Below are 19,841 nucleotides of genomic sequence, written 5' to 3'. Positions count from 1 at the left end.
ATATCTTTGATTAATATTTATTTGGTTATTCGAAAATTACCTCAAAAGATTTTATATTTTACTAAATACAATGTTGGTTAGGTTAGTTTAATTATAGTTTGCATTTTTGAAATTTTTAGTTTTTTCTTTTAAAAAAAATCCCTAATCTCCCACATCGAAAATCCTTGAGGGATTTGGGGTTTTTGAAGCCTATATAAAGGCTCATATTCTTGATAAGAAGAGGGGAGAAAAGGGAGCTTTTTAGCCACCCAAAGTTAAAAATTTTCTTAACTTGGCTAGGATTTTGGACTCTTGTCCCCAGCCTAAAAGTTGTGAAAATTTTTAGCTTTCAATCTATATTTTTCTTCAAGAAAAATAGGAGATTGAAGTCAAAATTTAGGCTAAGAACAGTGTTCTTATAATGTCGAACCCACAAAGGTTCGAGTCTAAATTTTTAATCTTTTATTTTATTTTTTTTGTAGATTGGAGTTCCATCAAGCTTTTGGATAGTGGTGAAGTTGTCTTCCGCTCATCGTCTCAATCTCGCAGCTCGGAAAGAGGTAAAATCTTTTCTCAGTTATATTTTATTTAATTATTTCATGTTTTATATTTAGTTGATCCATAGTCTTATTTTTTTTAGTTAGTATGTATTAAGAATAATTAGATTAATAATATAAATTCGTTATAGTTAGCATGTATTAGGATTAATTAGCTAGCATATGTTATGATTAATTCATGAAAGCACTTAGTTTTGTTCATTATTTTTTCAAGTAGTTTTCCTTGACAATATAGACTTTCATGTTTTTTTAATTTCTTCTTTTTAACATGATTTAGATAATAAAAATATGCTTAAAGTTGTTATTTAATTAGAAATTTCATGGCCTAATTGATTTAATTCTTTCTTTAAAATTAAGTTAGTTAGTATGTTGTTAGTCACTTCTAGGATGTCCATCAATTTGATACCTTAACATATCATGATATATTCCTTTGTTTAGTTTAAAAAATGAGTAGATTCTACTGTAATTTTATTTTGGTGCATGTGATACAATTCGAGTCCATCTTTGGACTCCATCCTTACATATCGTTGAGTTTTGAGTCTCCCATTATCTTGCTCAAATTATTGAAAAGTTGATACATGGAAAGAAAAGTAATATTTATGATTTAAATATTGATATTGGGCTGTATACACGAAATACATGCGGAAAATAATGTTGTATACACTATATACAGTATATATACAATGATATATAGTAGATACAGGGAACAAACACTGTATACAGTGTATATACAGTCTTATATACAATGATATATAGTGATATACAGCAGATATATGGAACAAACACTATATATAGTGTATATACAGTCTCATACACAGTGATATACAGCAGATACAGGGAACAAACATGGTATACAGTGTATAACAGTGATATACAACATATACAAGGAGCAAACATGTGGCATACGGTTTGTATATAGTTTGATATACAGAAATAATATTGTATACACTATATATAGTGTATATACAGCTGCGATATACTGTGGAATTATGCTTAAGGCCCAAAATGCAGAAGGCCCAACAGCTTAGTCCAGGCGTACAGAAACTAAGTGTCGGGCCATATTTTCATTTGTTATTTATTGTATTTATATTGATTCGGGTTGTAATAATTCATTTACTTATGTTATTTATGTTTGCTTAGATGTTAATTTTAATTTGTTTTAACTTAATTAGATTCTCCTAAAGATAAACCAATTCATGTTAATATTACGCTTTAAATAATTTTCTAGCTTTACTTAGTCATTTGGTAAACTTTTACTCTTTTTATATACATGTATATTATTTTTAATGTTTAAGTTTTGATCATTTTTTCTAAAAAAAAAATTTAAAGTCTTTGTTTTCTTTCAAATTAACACATTTTCCCAAAGTTAGTCAAATAATTTTCAAATCATCGGACAACCGCATGTTAGCGGCTATTTTAAGTGCTAAAACCTTCTTAAAATAGTAATATGAACCTCGTACCCTTTTCTCTAAATTTTTAAGACTTAAATCTGTTAGGGTCTTTTAAATTAAGTTTTCTTAATTTCTTTAAAAAATTAAGTGGCGACTCCTCTTTTACTAAAATTGATTTTTTTCTTATAAAGATGAAATTAATTTTACACTTTGTCCATTTTTTGACATAACAGTCACGCCACACTATCAATTGTATATCAACATCAACAAATACATCATTATAAGTCATCAAGTCTTTGTTACCCTCTTTTTATCATATTAATAAAGATCAATCGATGAGCAAGTATTTCCAAGTTAATTCCCATAGTCAACAATGAGCAAATGACAATTTCATCAAGTTCACAATCACATTAAGACTAGTATAGGATTTCATCAAGCTCGCACCAAGTTCAAGTCAAGAGGTTCATGTTTCCGATCACAATCATAGCACATATAGTCTTTTTATTAACCCCAATCTTTCATTAAGCACATATTCACATGATTATCATCCTTAAACCTTTTTCCATTACTCCCCAACACACATACGAAAGCAAGTTCAAGTAATCTACAAGATTTATAGGATTTTAGAAGTTCACTTGCCTTAGTCAATAACCGATCAATCAAGTATTTGAGCCTTTCCCTTCTGAATAGCATCCAACTCACCACAATCTAATAAAATAATGATTTACAACCAAAAAAAACTATCTAACGACATCAAAAACACGAAATTCAAAAAAGGATCAAAATGGCTCAAAAATCCGATTCTAAAAATGGGGTCTAATCTGAAAAATTTTATACGAAAATGTTCTTTGAACTATATGGAACTCATAGGCAAAATTTTTATACGAAAATGTTCTTTGAAGTTTATGGAACTCATTGACAAATAAAATTTCAAAAATAGAGTTAAAACTAATTCAAAATCACCATTTTATCAAAATCCAAGTTCGTGAACAAAACCCAATTTTATGAACTCAAAACACTAATTTTGATGCTAAAATCAAGATACATTCGGTGGGTAATGAAGGTTATGGGTTAAAATTACATACCCAAACAAATCCTTGCAAAATCCCCTTTGAAATCGTCGCCCATGCGCTCCTAATTCACAAAAATGGAGGGAAATGGTCTAATTCTCGTCTTTGGGGAGAAGTCATTTTTCAGGGGTTTATTATCCTCCGTGAATGCGGCCAACTTACTACGTGAATGCAGAGGTAGACTCAGGTTCACTCCATGAACGCAAACAAGGAATTGCACACACTCTGCAAACGCGAAGAAGGAATAGCTTGACCTTCGTGAACGCGGAGAAGAGTGTCTCAGACACCAGAAACTAGCAAAACACCTAAGGCACAAGTCACAGAATAGACCCCCGGATTCGTTCAGAATTCCGTACACACAAACCATATATGCTACCATAATAATTTCGATGTTCCAGACTCAATGGAACCATAGGAATTCAAATTCGAGGTCTCCTTGAACCGAAACATGATAGATTACAAAGAAACTAACTTTAAGCCTCAAAATACCTAATCAAGCTCGAGGCCTCTAAAAATTCAACCAAGACCACTCCTATGCCTAAAATCATCCCCTCCAATCCAATAGAGTTATCGGAATTCAATTCGGAGCACGCGATCTCCGAATGTTGACCAAAGTCAACTCTATGATTAAATATTCTAAAAAAATTCAACTCAAGGCCTCAAATCCACGATATTGCTCCGAACTTTTCCGTCAACTCACCTAGACCAAGTTCCATATTCTGAAGCTGATTGAATCAACGGAATTCCATTCCAAGACTCGGAACACCGAATGACACCGAATACCACTATTCGACAACTTAAACCTTCAAAACTCAAATCTTTCCAAAAATCTTAACTTTTCAAAGATATTCACAAAACCAGCTTCGAATACTGATCAAATATTACTCGAGGCAACTTCCGAGAGGGATAAAATGGTCATTTATGAAAATTACCAAAAATGACCTTCAGGGTCATTACAACTAAAAAAATACTAATTCTAATTAATATATATTTTTAAAATGTGTAAAAAAATTAATAGATAATTTAAAATAGAGAGAGTAAATTGGTAAGAGAAATTTGATGCTTTCTAACCTTGAAATTCAAGAATGAATATAGGCCACAATTTAAAAAGCTAAAAAAGAAGTCATAAATATAATTCATATCAAACCAGTAGGTGGTGCTACTAAAAATGGCTAATTAGTATTTGTTAAGGCCCGTTTGGCCATGCGGTGTGAAATCATGATATGAAATCATGAGATGAAGTTGAAGTTTTGTTTGGACATGCAATTTGGACTTTCTATATTGTCTGTTTTCTCATAAACATAAAAACACATAAGTTGTAAAACTATTATAATTGTCTCATTTTTTTATATAATCATACCAAATAAGCAAAAGTTTATAAAATTGCATATTACACTATCACAAAGCTATTATAAAAAAAAATACAATATTTATTGATCAAATTTTAATTAAACAAAAAAATTGAATATAAATTGTAGTGTACTGGTCTTTAAAATAATTCTCCCACATAGTATGGACAGTCACCTCACATTGAACTTGCATTTATCGATCATATGACCGAGAAGATGATCATATGACCAAGAAGTCCTTGGTATATCTCATTTCTCGATCATTTGAATGAAGTAGCAATAAAGTTGGTTGATAAATAAATTTGATAAAAAATAATGAATTTAGTGAATATAAATGGTAAAGTAAGAATTTATTTGAAGTAATAATAAATTTTATGCTGGTGAGAACAATCGAGATATAAATAGTTTAAAAAGTAATTATATGAATTATAAATTTTATTTATATGTGAAATAAATGGTTAGTAGATATAAATTAGGATCTTTTTTACAAAATATAAACTTGTGGGTCAATTTTTTTATTTGAATAATTCCAAATCATGATTTGAAATTTCCAAATCATGCTTTTTGGAGAATTTGAAATTTCATCTCATGATATGTAATAATGAGATGAAATAAGCGTAAACTTGTATGTCCAAACACTGATTTAATCTCATGATTTCATATATATCGCGATATGAAATCGCATGTATGTTAGTTTATCCCAATCAACCCCAAAACCATGTGCACCCATTTGAAGAAAAACTGATAAAGATGTCAATTAGTCCATATGCCATGAATGATTGAAGCAGAAGCGAATTTTCAACTATTAATGAGTTTGAAGAAAAACTTGAAATTTGTTCCTCTTTAATTGGAAGTTTAAAATTCACATTCTGTCTTAATATTCCCCTTATTCTTCTTGATACGATTAGTTGAATCGAATTAGTTGAATGAGTAGATTTTGAACATTTAATGCTTAAAGAATAAAAATTTAAGAAATATTTTTGGAAGGATTTAACTTATGTACATAACATAAGTACATTGATAGTGAAATATTTTATTTAATATAATTAGTGTTATTTACTCATTATAGCATATTATTTGCTATTTATTCTGTGGCGTATATTGCTAAAAATCAATGCTAACAAATTAAGTTATTTGTAATTAATTTTTAATTAACTTGATTATGCAAATATTTTTTACACCATCCATAAGTAGAACTTAATTACTATTTTTTTAGGAAATACAGGTGTCAGTTTTTAACCTTTTTCCATTTTGTCCTTATCATGTTCTTGTCCTAATCCTAGCTGATAAAATTGAAATGAAATATTAAACCCCACCAAGCCGCAAATATTTTGGAAGAAATACATTCTATTTGTCACAATATTTTTTAATTATTTTTCTTTTGTTATTTTTCCTAGATATTCATGTGAGTCAGATCCAATTAGTCACTAGTAGTTTTTCTGGAAGGACAAATGTGACATAAAATTCTATTTGTAGCGTAGGTACATGAATCACAATGATAGACTTTTACTTTAAGATTTGGTGTGAAACATTATGATTATAAATAAAAAGTCTCTCTTTCACCCTCTTTCTTTTATTAATAACTCAACTGCTTTTAAAATAAGTGGTGTAAAGAGGTACGATGTTATCTAAAAATTAAAAAATTATATTAAGTCAAATAGGCGGGCTAGATAATTTGTATGTTATCATTTTATAAATAAATTTTTTCTTACAGATAATAAAAATATATTCAGTGTAATCTTTTAAGAGGAGTTCAAGAGAATATGATATAAGTCAACTTTATTCTTATCTTGTGAAGTCTAAGAAATTATTGTGAATGTTTATGATTTTACTAATCAAAATCAAACTTTACAAAATATGAGAGAGTAACCCAAATCAAGGTACCAAAACAAAGTTGTTGTAAACCAAAAATTGTATTGGACCAATTCTCCAACTGTCTTTATAGAATTGTCTTTGTCCATTGATGTGCTTTTAACCAATCTAACAACTAGATACATTTATTTATTATTTATTATAGACAAACATGGAACATTTTCAAAAAGGTGTGGCCAACAACAACTATAGGTGTCGAGTTTAAATTGTACTCAAAAAGTTTTGGCTTACCAAATAATAACGATTCCAATGGAATGAATAAGATCTCTCGATAATTAAAAATCGAATTTGAATTTTAAAAATAAAAGAAATTATGATAGAAGAAAAAACTCTTGATTTAAAAATCTTAAACAACGTAAATTTAAATTAGTCGAGCCAATATTTTCCTTCTTGAATACCCAATGATTATACCCAACAAAAATGTCCTCAAATAAATTAGATTTACTTCTCCCATTTTTCAGGCAAACACCTAAGACATTAATTCTCATATTTTTCTTGACCATAACTATTGGATACAAAATATTTTAATTATATATTTTTGGTAATTAAAGGCACTTGATATATTTTATTCAATAATATAAAATTTAGTTTTAAAATAATCAATTTGTGAATTAGGACCAACAATTAAAGAATTTAATCTTTATGGTCCAACTTTATTCATTCTTCTTTTAAACAGATGGAATATTTTTTATTTTCTTAGTACAGCTAAGATATTATTAGAGCCAAAAAAGGCCTGTATTTCATTAATCAATTGGATAAACAACCACCAAAAAAATGTGAGATAGTAAATAAGACATTTTCTTTCTTAATTAGAGATTTTAAATTTGAATCCTAAAAAAATACTTAATAAAATATGTTTTTTCTTCGCTCCTGCGCGATGAGAATCAAAATAGTCGGGCTAGAAAATCCAAAAAACAAAATGACTAAACAAGTTGCCAAATTACTTGGACCACACACACAAGAAATTGACAAGCTACGTTATCTTAGCTCTTGGGTCCCACTGCCATCGTGGCATAATATCTGACCTGGCAGTCACTTTTTAAAATTTTGACTTATCTTTTCTTCGGTTGCTTTATCACCGATCATACCCAATCAATATAGAATAATTTTATCATTATTATCAACCAAGTAAAATGGTTGTCCAATTAAAATGATGGATAGTCCATTTACTTTTTAAGTGGGTAAATTGTCCATTAATATTTTTTTCCACTTGTAAATATGGCTATAAATATAGCCTTAAACTTCAATGTAAAAACACAAAACATATAAAAGAAGAGAATTACTATTACTCTCTCTATATTACTACTCTCTCTATTAATACTTTCTATATTATTCTCTTGTTCTTCTTCCTTTATAAAATTGCCAAGTTAGTTAATTTATAACACGTTATCAGCACGAAGCTCTAATTTTTCAGAAAATTAACTTCTATATCAGGTATATCTACTAAAGAAATTTAATTTTTAAGTTATTTTTGTTACTTTCAAATTAATTTTCATCATGTCAAACTTGTCAAAATTGGAATTTGTGGCACTTGATATTTCTGATAAAAATTATTTGTCATGGGTACTTGATGCTGAAATTCACCTTACCGCTAAGGGTCTTGGTGATGCTATAATTGAAGGAAATACAACATCAAGTCAGGATAAAGCAAAGGCTATGATTTTCCTTCGTCATCATCTAGATGAAAGCCTAAAAATGGAATACTTGACAGTGAAAGATCCACTTGAATTGTGGAAAGACTTAAAAGGGAGGTATGACCACCTCAGGGCAACAGTATTGCCAAGGGCTCGTTATGAGTGGATACATTTACGGTTTCAAGATTTTAAAACCGTAATTGAGTATAATTCTGTTGTATTTAGAATAACTTCCTAATTAAAATTATGTGGGGAAACTATAAATGATGAGGACATATTAGAAAAGACACTAACTACTTTTTATGCCTCTAATGTAATATTACAGCAGCAATACCGTGAAAAGGGTTTTAAAAAATACTCTGAATTGATATCATGCCTTCTGGTGGCTGAACAACATAATGCCCTTTTAATGAAAAATCATGAAGCCCGTCCCACTGAAACTGCTCCGTTACCGGAGGTAAATATGGTAAAGGCACATGGCCAATCTGAAAGAAGACAAAATAAAAATTATGGCCATAATAATGTGCGTGGACGTGGCAATGACAGTCGACGATTTAATAATCGTCGAGGTGGTGGTCAACATAAAAGGGAGAACAATATCAGTTCTCAAAATGGCCCTTCAAGAAGTAACTGTCATCGTTGTGGTATGAAAGGTCACTAGAAAAATGAATGTCGGACGCCTGAGCAATTTGTAAGATTTATCAAAATTCTTTTAAAAGAAAGGCAAATAGAGGTGGTGCCTCTTCTTCTAATGCTCGGATAGAGTCACACTTGGCGTTCGAAAATAATATTGAGGCAAGGCCTTTGAATAATGATAATATTGAAGCAAATCTGACTTTAAGGGATGATGATTTTAATGACCTCAATGATATTACTCATTTGGAGGTTGAAGAATTTTTTAAGGATCTTAATTGATGTTTAATTTCATGTTTTTCAATATGTTGTCATATACTTCGAATTATTGTGTTTTTACGTTTATGTATTTGAAGAAAAAAATAATAATAATCAAGGTCACATTTTTATGATAATTGTATATTGTTTATTACATTGTGCTATTTTACAATGTTGTAATTAATTACTATTAGTGTGCTATTATTTAATCTTAATATCATATTGTTACTAAAAATAATATTCACCTTATTTAATGTCATTATACTAATTATTTATTCTTGTTAATGTTTTAGACATTAATAATATATAATGATTGTATTATTTTTGTCAATAAACAAATTATCTATACATGATGAATAATATTATATTAATGTTTTATAATATTTTATATTTGTTTTTAATACTTGTGTATAATATTTATTTAAGGTTAATAAGTATATAATTCCATAAACTAAATTATTGTAACATTCATCATAATTGAATCATATAATTTTTTAAATTCTAAATTACCATAATTTAACTTTTAAAAAAAAGGGACTTATGTTTTTCTAGCAAAATTGTTACTTATTTTATTTCTTACAATGCATTTTTATTTTATGAAGATAAATAAATTTATCAGTCTTCAATTGGATTCAAGATGAATAATGGAGATATGTGCATTTTGGATAGTGCCACAACTCATACGATATTAAAAGAAAAGAAATATTTTTATCATTTGATTATGAAAAAGGCCTATGTCAATACAATATCTGGTAGTACAAAATTAATTGAAGGCTCTGGAAAAGCAGTCTTATTACTACCTGGAGGAACGATATTGGTAATTGATAATGCATTATATTGTAGTAAGTCTCAAAGAAACTTGTTAAGTTTTAAGGTTATTCGCCAAAATGGCTATCATATTGAGACTGCAAATGAAGGAAAGGTTGAATACCTTTATATTACTACAATAAATATGGAGAAGAAAATTGTGCACGAAAAATTACCTGCACTTTCTTCTGGATTGTACCATACAAATATTGGTACTGTTGAATCACATGCCATTGTAAATAAAAGGTTTACTGATTCTAATGATTTTATCATTTGGCATGAGCGGTTGGGCCATCCCGGTTATAATATGATGCGCAGAATTATTGAGAATTCACATGGACACACTTTGAAGAATCAGAAAATTCTTCAATCTAAGGAATTCTCTTGTGTTGCTTGTTCCCAAGGAAAACTGATTATCAAACCATCAGCAACTAAGATTGGGATTGAATCCCCTGCATTTCTGGAACGTATACAGGGTGATATATGTGGGCCAATTCACCCTTCATGTGGACCATTTAAATATTATATGGTCTTGATAGATGCATCTACAAGATGGTCACATGTGTGCTTATTATCAACTCGCAACATGACTTTTGCGAGATTGTTAGCTCAAATTATAAGGTTAAGAGCACAATTTTTAGATTATGCAATAAAGACAATTCGTCTTGATAATGCTGGTGAATTCACATCTCAATCATTTAATGATTATTGTATGTCGGTTGGAATAAAAGTTGAGCATCCGGTCGCTCATGTACATACTCAAAATGGTCTAGCAGAATCATTGATTAAACGCCTCCAATTGATAGCTAGACCATTGCTAATGAGGACAAAACTTCCTATTTCAGTATGGGGGCATGCTATTTTGCATGCAGCAGCACTTGTGCGCATAAGGCCAACAAATTATCATGAATTTTCCCCATTACAGTTGGCGTTTGGAAGGGAGCCAAATATATCTCATCTTAGAATATTTGGGTGTGCGGTATATGTCCCAATTGCTCCACCGCACCGCACAAAGATGGGTCCCCAAAGAAGGTTGGGAATATATGTTGGGTATGAATCTCCTTCTATTATAAAATATCTAGAACCTATGACTGGAGATTTATTTACGGCAAGATTCGCTGATTGTCATTTTGATGAATCAGTATACCCAACATTAGGGAGAGAACATAAGCAGTTGAAAAATGAGATAGATTGGAATTCATTGTCACTATCTCATTTAGATCCTCGAACAAATCAATGTGAGCAAGAAGTTCAAAAGATGATTTATTTACAGAATATTGCAAATCAACTGCCGGATGCATTTACTAACCTTCCACGGGTTACTAAATCGCATATCCCAGCTGCTAATGCTCAAGTTCGAGTTGATGTCCCGGTAGGACAACTTGTTCAGGCAAATGAGTCTAGACCACGCTTAAAACGTGGAAGACCATTTGGTTCCAAAGATAAAAATCCTCGAAAAAGGAAAGGAATAAATGATCAAGATGATCATAATTTGGAGGCGAGTGCTCAAGAAGAGCCCAGAGACACAACAAATGGTGATACCACCGAGGAGGTCCAAGTACCTGAAAATAATGAGGATGAAGAAATCTCAATAAGTTATGTCTCGACACGAAAACGGTGGAATCGAAATAATATTGTGGTCGATAATATTTTTGCTTATAATGTTGCCATTGAAATAATGCAACAAGATAAGGATCTTGAACCAAAATCTGTCGATGAATGCAGACAGAGAAATGATTGGCCAAGATGGAAGGATGCAATTCAAGCAGAGTTAACTTCACTTGAAAAACGTGAAGTTTTCGGATCAATAGTTCGAATACCTGAAGGTGTCAAGCCAGTAGGGCAAAAATGGGTTTTTGTGCGTAAACGAAATGAAAAGGGTGAAGTAGTAAGATATAAAGCACGACTTGTAGCCCAAGATTTTTCGCAAAGACCTGGCATTGACTATATGGAAACATATTCCCCTGTGGTGGATGCAATTACTTTCAGGTATCTAATGAATTTGGCAGTTCATGAAAAGCTTGAAATGCACTTAATGGACATGGTCACTGCCTATTTATATGGCTCATTGGACCACGACATTTTTATAAAAATTCCCGAAGGGTTCAAAGTGTTTGAAGCGTACAAGGATTCTCGAGAAAATTGCTCAATAAAACTTCAGAAATCCTTGTACAGGTTGAAACAATCAGGGCGAATATGGTACAATCGTCTTAGCGAATATTTGCTAAAAGAATGATATAAAAATGATCCAATTTGCCCTTGTGTCTTTATGAGAAGGTCTGGATCTGAATTTGTCATAATAGCAGTATATGTTGATGATTTGAATATTATTGGAACTCCAGAAGAACTTTCAAAGGCAGTAAAATATCTGAAAAGGGAGTTTGAAATAAAAGACCTTGGAAAGACAAAATTTTGTCTTGGTCTACAAATTGAACATTTTATAAATGGGATATTTGTCCATCAGTCAACATATACTGAAAATATTTTAAAGAGATTTTATATGGATAAAGCACACCCATTGAGTACTCCAATGGTTGTGAGATCTCTTGATATTAATACAGATCCGTTTCGGCCTTATGAAAATGATGAAGAACTTATTGGTGCTGAAATACCATACCTTAGTGCAATTGGTGCATTAATGTATCTTGCCAACAATTCTAGATCAGATATAGCTTTCTAAGTAAACTTGTTAGCAAGATTTAGTTCTTCACCAACACGCAGACACTGGAATGGAATTAAGCATATATTCAGATACCTTCGAGGTACCATTGATATGTGATTGTTTTACTCAAATGATTCCACGTCACAATTGATCGGTTATGCAGATGCGAGATATTTATCTGATCCCCATAAAGGTCGGTCGCAAACAGGCTATTTATTTACATGTGGTGGTACAGCTATATCATGGCGTTCAACAAAGCAAACTATGGTTGCCACTTCCTCAAATCATGTAGAGATAATAGCCATTCATGAAGCAAGTCGAGAATGTGTTTGGTTAAGATCAATAACTCAACACATTCAAGAAACATGTGGTCTTTGTTTGACAAAAGACGCTCCAACAATATTGTATGAAGACAATGCTGCATGTATAGCTCAACTGAAGGGAGGATACATCAAAGGAGACAGAACAAAATATATTTCACCAAAATTCTTTTTCACTCATGATCTTCAAAAGAAGTGTGAAATAGATGTCCAACAAATTCGTTCAAGTGACAATTTGGCAGATATGTTCACCAAAGCATTGCCAACTTCAACCTTTGAGAAAATGAGATACAAAATTGGAATGCGTCGTCTTCGAGATATTAAGTGATATTTTCATCAGGGGGAGCAAAATACGCGCTGTACTCTTTTTTCCTTAGTCAAGGTTTTGTCCCACTGGGTTTTCTTGATAAGGTTTTTAATGAGGCAGCACTCAAGGCGTATTATCAGATGTGTGTACTCTTTTTCCTTCATTAGGCTTTTTCCCACTGGGTTTTTCCTAATAAGGTTTTAACGAGGCACAACATCTATGGATGTTCAAAATAACAATGTATATTATTTTATTTTTTGTAAAATTTTAACGAGACACATTTCTCGTAGACATCCAAGGGGGAGTATTATCAACCAAGTAAAATGGTTGTCCACTTAAAATGGTGGATAGTCCATTTACTTTTTAAGTGGGTAAATTGCCCACTAATATTTTCCTCCACTTGTAAATATGGTATAGCCTTAAACTTCAATGTAAAAACACACAAAACATATAAAAGAAGAGAATTACTATTACTCTCTCTATATTACTACTCTCTCTATTAATACTTTCTATATTATTCTCTTGTTCTTCTTCCTTTATAAAATTGTCAAGTTAGTTAATTTATAACAATCATGGTAGAGGCACAACTAATCTTCTTCAATAAATGTTATTTCTTCATCTAAATAAAATAATGATCCTGTTGATTCTTTTAAAAAATCAAAAATACATATTTAACTGTTCAAACTAAACTTGCATTTTCTTTTTAATTTTTTTTACGTTTTTGTTGATGTTGAAAACAAGTTGGCATCCTTGTTGACGCTAAAAAGAAAAAAAAATTAGGTTTCGTTGGTTCTCTCTAAATCTGGTAATCTTTAAATTAAATAAATTATTATTTCAAAATTTTAATAAAAACAATACAATATTTTTTTAAAATAAATAATATAAAGTAAATGTACTCTAGAGAATATTTTAAATATTATTTTATTTAAAATTTCTAATAATCAAAAAGTAACAGTGATTAAAACGAAAATATAAATTTTATTAAATCGTTATTTACATTCTACATCAACTGTAAACCTTAAATAAATTGGACTGATAAAATATTATTAGTGTAACAACACTTTCTCAAAACGTTTCTTTGAGTAGTTATATTTTGCTTTAAATAAAAAAATTCATAATTTTTTGTCGAAAGTTTCAGATTTTTAAAAAAGGTAACAGTCAAAATTTTAGATTCACAATCACAAAGGTCAAAATAGAATGAATATTTGGAATCACAACAATTATAGAAGAGTTTTTATTTTTTTTAAAAAAAAACTCAAAACATGAATACACGGAAAAAAAATATCATATCAAAATAAATTCGCCAAACTAACATACAACTACAATAATAATAGAATATCCAATAAAATCTCTCAAACTGACTTAATATTTTAAAGGAAAAAAAGAAGAAAAAGAAAAAAAAATCAACAAACCCACAAAATTTCTCTTGCATTTTTTATATTTGTTCAACTCAATTTATTCCGTTGCTTTAAATTAAGTTGTGTCTCTGCCATGATAAAAGAATTTCAATCAATATACTCACTTTTCCAAAATGCCACAACTATCCTCATATTAAGGCACCGAGATAAAGATAAGATATCCTAAAATTAAGTTTAATTTTAAAATTATATTCTGTTATATTTGATTGATGGTATAAATTTTTTCTACAATATTCCACCTTATCACATCAAATTTGGAATTGATCAGATAAATTATTTGAAGGATTATAATTCTAGGTTTATAATCTTGGAGTCAATAAACAAACAGTGTCATTTGATACTAAGATTATAATTTTTAAATAATTTAATTGGCGAATGACTCCTAAAAGTCAACTTTGCCCTCATTCCTGCCCAATAGAAAATCAAATTTTGCTATCTTAACCTGAACCTTAAAGCAGACGATAATTTCTCTTCCGAAATTCAGAAAATAAGCTGTATTTTATAGACTCTGCTTCAGGTTTGGTGTGATTCAATTCTTGAAGGAAACTATGACAAAGCTTCGTAAAAATAAAATATAATTGCTAACTTTTTTTCTTTTCTGAGATTTGAAGCCAAAAAAAAGACCCCTTTTTGAATTAGAAGTAAATTCAGGTTTAGCAGTACTCTGATCCACCATCTTTTGTGTTTTCAAGGTATATATATTGGTCTAAAAATTTCTATATGTATTTAGAGTTTTTTTGTTTTTTGCAACTGAATTTTTTTGATCAATTATGAATCTTTATAGAGAAGGAAAATTTAAGGTTCTTTCTGAGATACTCATAGTGGAACTCTCAAAAAGTTGATCTCTTTTTTGTTAGATTCATCTTTTTCCAAAAAGATATTATTTTTTTGTTCATTTATGAAGATTTTAAACTAATTGCAAAGCTATGTTTGTATTGGGTTTCTGAAAAAGTTGCTTTCTTTATGGCTGGATTCATTTTTTTTTTTAAAGCCATTATTTTTGTTTACTTATGAAGAGCTTTGTAGAGCTAATTGCAAAGGCATGTTTTGTTTTGTTTTGTTTTCTTCTTCTTTCTTGAGGTCCTTTTCTTGGTTCTAATTTTCTATCATGACCTATTTCTAGGGGGTAATATTATTGGCTGGCAGTTTCTTCTAAGACTTTGTTATAAGCTGAACATATTGTTTGACTGGTTTATTACTATGGGAACCTAGAAAAGGAAAGGAGGAAAATAAGGAAGAGCTTGAATTTCTTGAAATATTTTAAGATGAAATATCAGAAAGATGGCAACATTATGGGTCATAATGAATGGAAGGAGATTCCACTTTATTTATGTTCCATGATTTTGTTGTTATTTAAGATTAAAGGTGCCTGCACACTCTAGGTTCTTGATGGACTGAAAATTGAAGAACTTAAAATATATATTCTTGTTGGCTAAGGTTAGTATGTAGTAGAGCATTGTCTCGCTTATCCTTCTTTACTAGTAGTTGTAGTATTTTTCTTGTAGTTTTTTGTCCTTCAATTTCTGTTACTCTCTAGTGTTTCTTGTATTTCGATTATTGCACTATTTTGTTGTAGTTATTGTTCTTTTTTCGGAATGCTTTGCCATGCTTTTTATAGTATTTTGCCATGATTTCTACACTTTCGATTATTTCTTTTTCAATCTGCTTTGATATGCTTTTCCTTGAGCCGAGGGTCTATCAAAAATACCCTCTCTACTTCCTAAGGTGGGGTAAAGTGAGCGTACACTCTACCTCCCTAGACCCCATTGGTGGACTACTCTTGGTATGTTGTTGTTGCTGGGCTAAGCATAAGTGCATAACATGTTTTCTTAGTAATGTTTGTATCATTTTGATTGTATTCATTCTTCTTACGAATTTCTTTTGTACAGGAACAAATAACTCTTATATAGTACATTCAATTGTCATCAGGCTCTAAAATCCACTATTCATTGTTTCTGCCAACATTTTTGTTCAAAAATTCAATTCCAGATTTTGATTCTATAAAGGAAAAGTAATTTACTTGATTTATTAAGACATGGCTTTGGCCTTTACCCCTTTGTCATGGTGGCTTTGGAGTGGAAAGCATCAAGAACCTAAAATCTCGAAAGGGACTTCTGTAAATTCATCACCTGATTTGAGTTTGTTTGAATTGGATACTTTGAAGTTAACTCTTGATAGGAGAAGGAATATGGCCTCCTCATCTAGAAAAGTTAAGCGAAAATGGGAGAGCCGAGAGGAGCGGAAGATAGATAGGGAGTATGATATTGTTCTTGTACCATCGGATGGCGGATGTGTTTCAGGGTCTGAGTCTGATGATTCGGACTGGTCCGTTGGATGGTTGGAGCCTCATGGGCCTGGATTCCAGAGTGATGATGATAGAGATGATAGTTTTGCTGTACTAGTTCCTTGCTATGGACGGGGGCGCACAAATTTGGAAGATAATGCGCAGGACAAGTTTATGCAGACCATTGGAAACTTCAGGGATATACATGCTTCTGGTAAGAATCAATTTCTTGAACTAATCTCCTTTTATATGAAGATACAAACCAAATTTATTTGAAATATATCAAACTCCTTATAGAAGGGTGGTCTTGGAACAAGGGTAGAGTTGTCTCCGCGACCAATAGGTTTGAGCTGGCTGGTTACATTACACTCACTTGGGGTGCAACCCTTCCTCGGACCCCATGTAAATGCAGGATGCTTCCAACTGCCCTTTTTATATCGAACTCCTTACAGAAAGGCCTCTCAGTTAATTATATGCTGCTGGTTGCAAATGACTAGTAAGTAGTAATTCAATGAGAAATAAGTAAATTGATGTTGAAACAGACTTGATGCTTGTGGAAAATACCTGATCTGCACATGGAGTATTACCTTTCGAAAGGTTCTTTCATCTTCCCCTCACTGTAACTAAAATCTTTCATAAAAGGACAAGTAACGACTTCAACAGAAAGTCTAGTTTCATATTCTGAATTTGATGAATTGAGCCTTCCCGCTTTTTGCTTCGTTCCTCTTTGTTAATCCGCTGAAACTATATTAGCAGATCTCATGCTAGCTCAGAATGTTATGATTGCAAAATGCTCCTTTCATTCAATGTGGTGACTAAATTAGGTTGCTTCCGTTGGCCTCGTTCATCATGTTTTTAGGTCCTCTAATCTAGAGAAATTAGAATGCGTTCAAGATATTTTTCTCTCCCTCCTTTTCAGAGGGAAAGGCTATGGTTGGTGGTGATTTTTTTTTTGGGTTGGCAATGATTATTAACTAATAATCTTAAGTCATGACTGCAGCACTGAATCAATATCCAGAACGAATTTCTCATTAACGTATATAAAGAGCTCTCGTATACGATTTGTGGCTGTTGCCTAAAGATCTTATTGCGGAATAACATGTTGTACATTAATATGACTCATATGTCCTGTTTTCTACACAACTTAGATCTTGTCCCTTTCTAGTTCCCTCTTGAAACTAAAAGTTAGATCTAGTCCTTTGTCACACACAACTTGATCAGTTGAGATGTATTTAGCATCATATCAGTTAGTTGTGTTCTTAATTCAGATTTCTTGTTTGGAGTAGAATCTGTGAGATCGTTTGCAAGCCAGTTATCGGATAGCATGGGTTCTGTTTACTAATCGAGATATACATATTTGAACCTTCTTGTCATCAAGAGACTTCTCATTTTTTATGCAACATCATTCTTGGCCATTACATATCCGCAAATCTGAACTCTCTTTTCCTCTGAAATGTAACTTTTCTTTATGCCTTTTTTGAGCCGAGGGTCTCTCGGAAACAGCCGTCCTACCTTGGTAGGAGTAAGGTCTGCGTACACTCTACCCTCCCCAGACCCCACGTTGTGGGATTTCACTGGGTTGTTGTTGTTGTTGTTGTTGTATACTTTTGAATGATACATTGATCTTTAAACCAAAAAGAAATGTATATAGCTTTGAATAACAGTACACTCTTTCTATCACTTTAGCTCTTACTTTTCTGTTCTGTACATTGTGCTTATTGAATTTGGATTTTACATGCAGGGAATAAGAAGTTTATGGAACAGTGGCTCTCATCTTTGCGGTATAGCTGAAATGCTGCAGTGGCTCCGTTGATTTGATCTCTTTTCTCCAGATTCTTTGTTGCGGTGGATCAAACACTAATCTGTTTTTTGTTACATATTACAAGCCTAAATATGGACTTAGGAGTAAATAAAAAGTTAGCTGTAAAAAAATAAAAATCGTCTAGGGACTCCCGGTACCTTGTGTGTCTTGTGTTTTTCAGAATTATTTGTATCCTCTACTTTGTCTCTTGACATTTGGTGTGAATTTTTCATTCAAACTGTCTGGAGGAAGAAGAAGAGAGGAATGATGCTTAAAGAAGGAAATTGGGAAAAAAGAAAAGAGGGAAAGCTAAGAAGCAATGGTTGTGATTATGATTGTAATATTCTTTGATGTAAATCATATATTATTAAAAGTTGGAAGCTCCAAAGTGCAAAGTAGGATTACCATTTTACCCCTACTCTAAATAAAATATCTAATTAATTAAATATTAAATAACATCATATATATTATACTAAATACCAAAAGGTGATAGTGTTAAGTCAAAAATTGAAGAATATGATAATGAAAAGATCATGGTTTCAAGACCCTTCATTTTTGAAATTTAAATTTTAAAACTCTTATCTTTTCATTTTCTCATATTGAATGAAGGAAAAAGTTGGTCTTGCGAATTGTTGAGAATATAATTAAATTATAAAAGTGTACTCTCTCTAATAGCTCAAGATTTTAGATAAGATGGTCACACTTTAACATGGTATCAGAACAGGTAGAGGTTCTGAGATTCAATCTCACCGCTACCTATATCAAAAAAAAAAATCACATGCTTGGCCCATTAACAAAATCAAACTCCCACGTGAGGGGGCGTGTTGAGAATATAATTAAATTATAAAAGTGTGCTCTCTCATAGTCCAGACTTTTAGATAAGATGATCACACACTTCAATGCAAACTATAAATTAAGACATTGGACAATATCAAATAAATCATAAAAATGGTAGTGTTCAATTGTTGATTTCAAAGTTTCTTTCTTTTATTTGATTCTTCCATCTATGCATTACCACATTTATTTGTATTTATGTTTGTCATTTTTATCCTCTCTCAAATGAGATTTCATCATAATATAACAATAATTGTATTTGATAAGTTCGATGATTCATTATATTTGTTTAGTAAGAATCTCTTATTTCTTTACAACAAGTTATTTATGTTGCACAATATCAATTTCTGAAATTTTAAAATTTGTTGATTGTGTGGAAGATTTGATGAATACACTATTGTTTGGGATAAATGTGCAACGCATGTTTTCAGAGACTAATATCTGTGAATAGGTTCTTCAGTTGTAAATATGTGTGTTTTTGGGCAATAATTGTATACTTATGATGTTATTAGTAAGAATAAATGTCTCTACTTTTCGGAGTACTTTGTTATGCTTTCACTTCCATTACTTTTTTTCTGAACTGCTTTGGAATGTTTTTTCTTTAGCTGGGGGTCTATTAGAAACAATCTCTCTACCTCTGAGGGAGGGGTAAGATCTGTGTATAC

The 19,841-nt window shown here is 31.2% G+C and overlaps 1 protein-coding gene across 4 annotated transcripts; it reads left to right on the top strand.

The window, feature by feature from the left end:
* Positions 1–14,767: 14,767 nt before the first annotated feature.
* Positions 14,768–18,554, top strand: LOC129901439 (uncharacterized). 4 transcript variants are annotated; one of them, XM_055976611.1, is made up of 3 exons: positions 14,768–14,949; positions 16,147–16,755; positions 18,283–18,554. In XM_055976611.1, the coding sequence occupies exons 2-3, from the start codon at positions 16,293–16,295 to the stop codon at positions 18,330–18,332; spliced, it is 513 nt and encodes a 170-aa protein (XP_055832586.1). In that variant the 5' UTR covers positions 14,768–14,949; positions 16,147–16,292; the 3' UTR covers positions 18,333–18,554. The 4 variants fall into 4 exon arrangements, with proteins under 4 accessions (XP_055832586.1, XP_055832588.1, XP_055832589.1 ...); XM_055976613.1 differs by lacking the exon at positions 14,768–14,949 and adding an exon at positions 15,280–15,694; XM_055976614.1 differs by lacking the exon at positions 14,768–14,949 and adding an exon at positions 15,829–16,040.
* The last annotated feature ends 1,287 nt before the right edge of the window (positions 18,555–19,841 follow it).

Source organism: Solanum dulcamara, chromosome 8 (genome assembly GCF_947179165.1).
Source record: "Solanum dulcamara chromosome 8, daSolDulc1.2, whole genome shotgun sequence".
NCBI classification, from domain to species: domain Eukaryota; kingdom Viridiplantae; phylum Streptophyta; class Magnoliopsida; order Solanales; family Solanaceae; genus Solanum; species Solanum dulcamara.
Note: the sequence above shows the minus strand (reverse complement) of the source record. Positions and strands in the feature narration are given on the sequence as shown.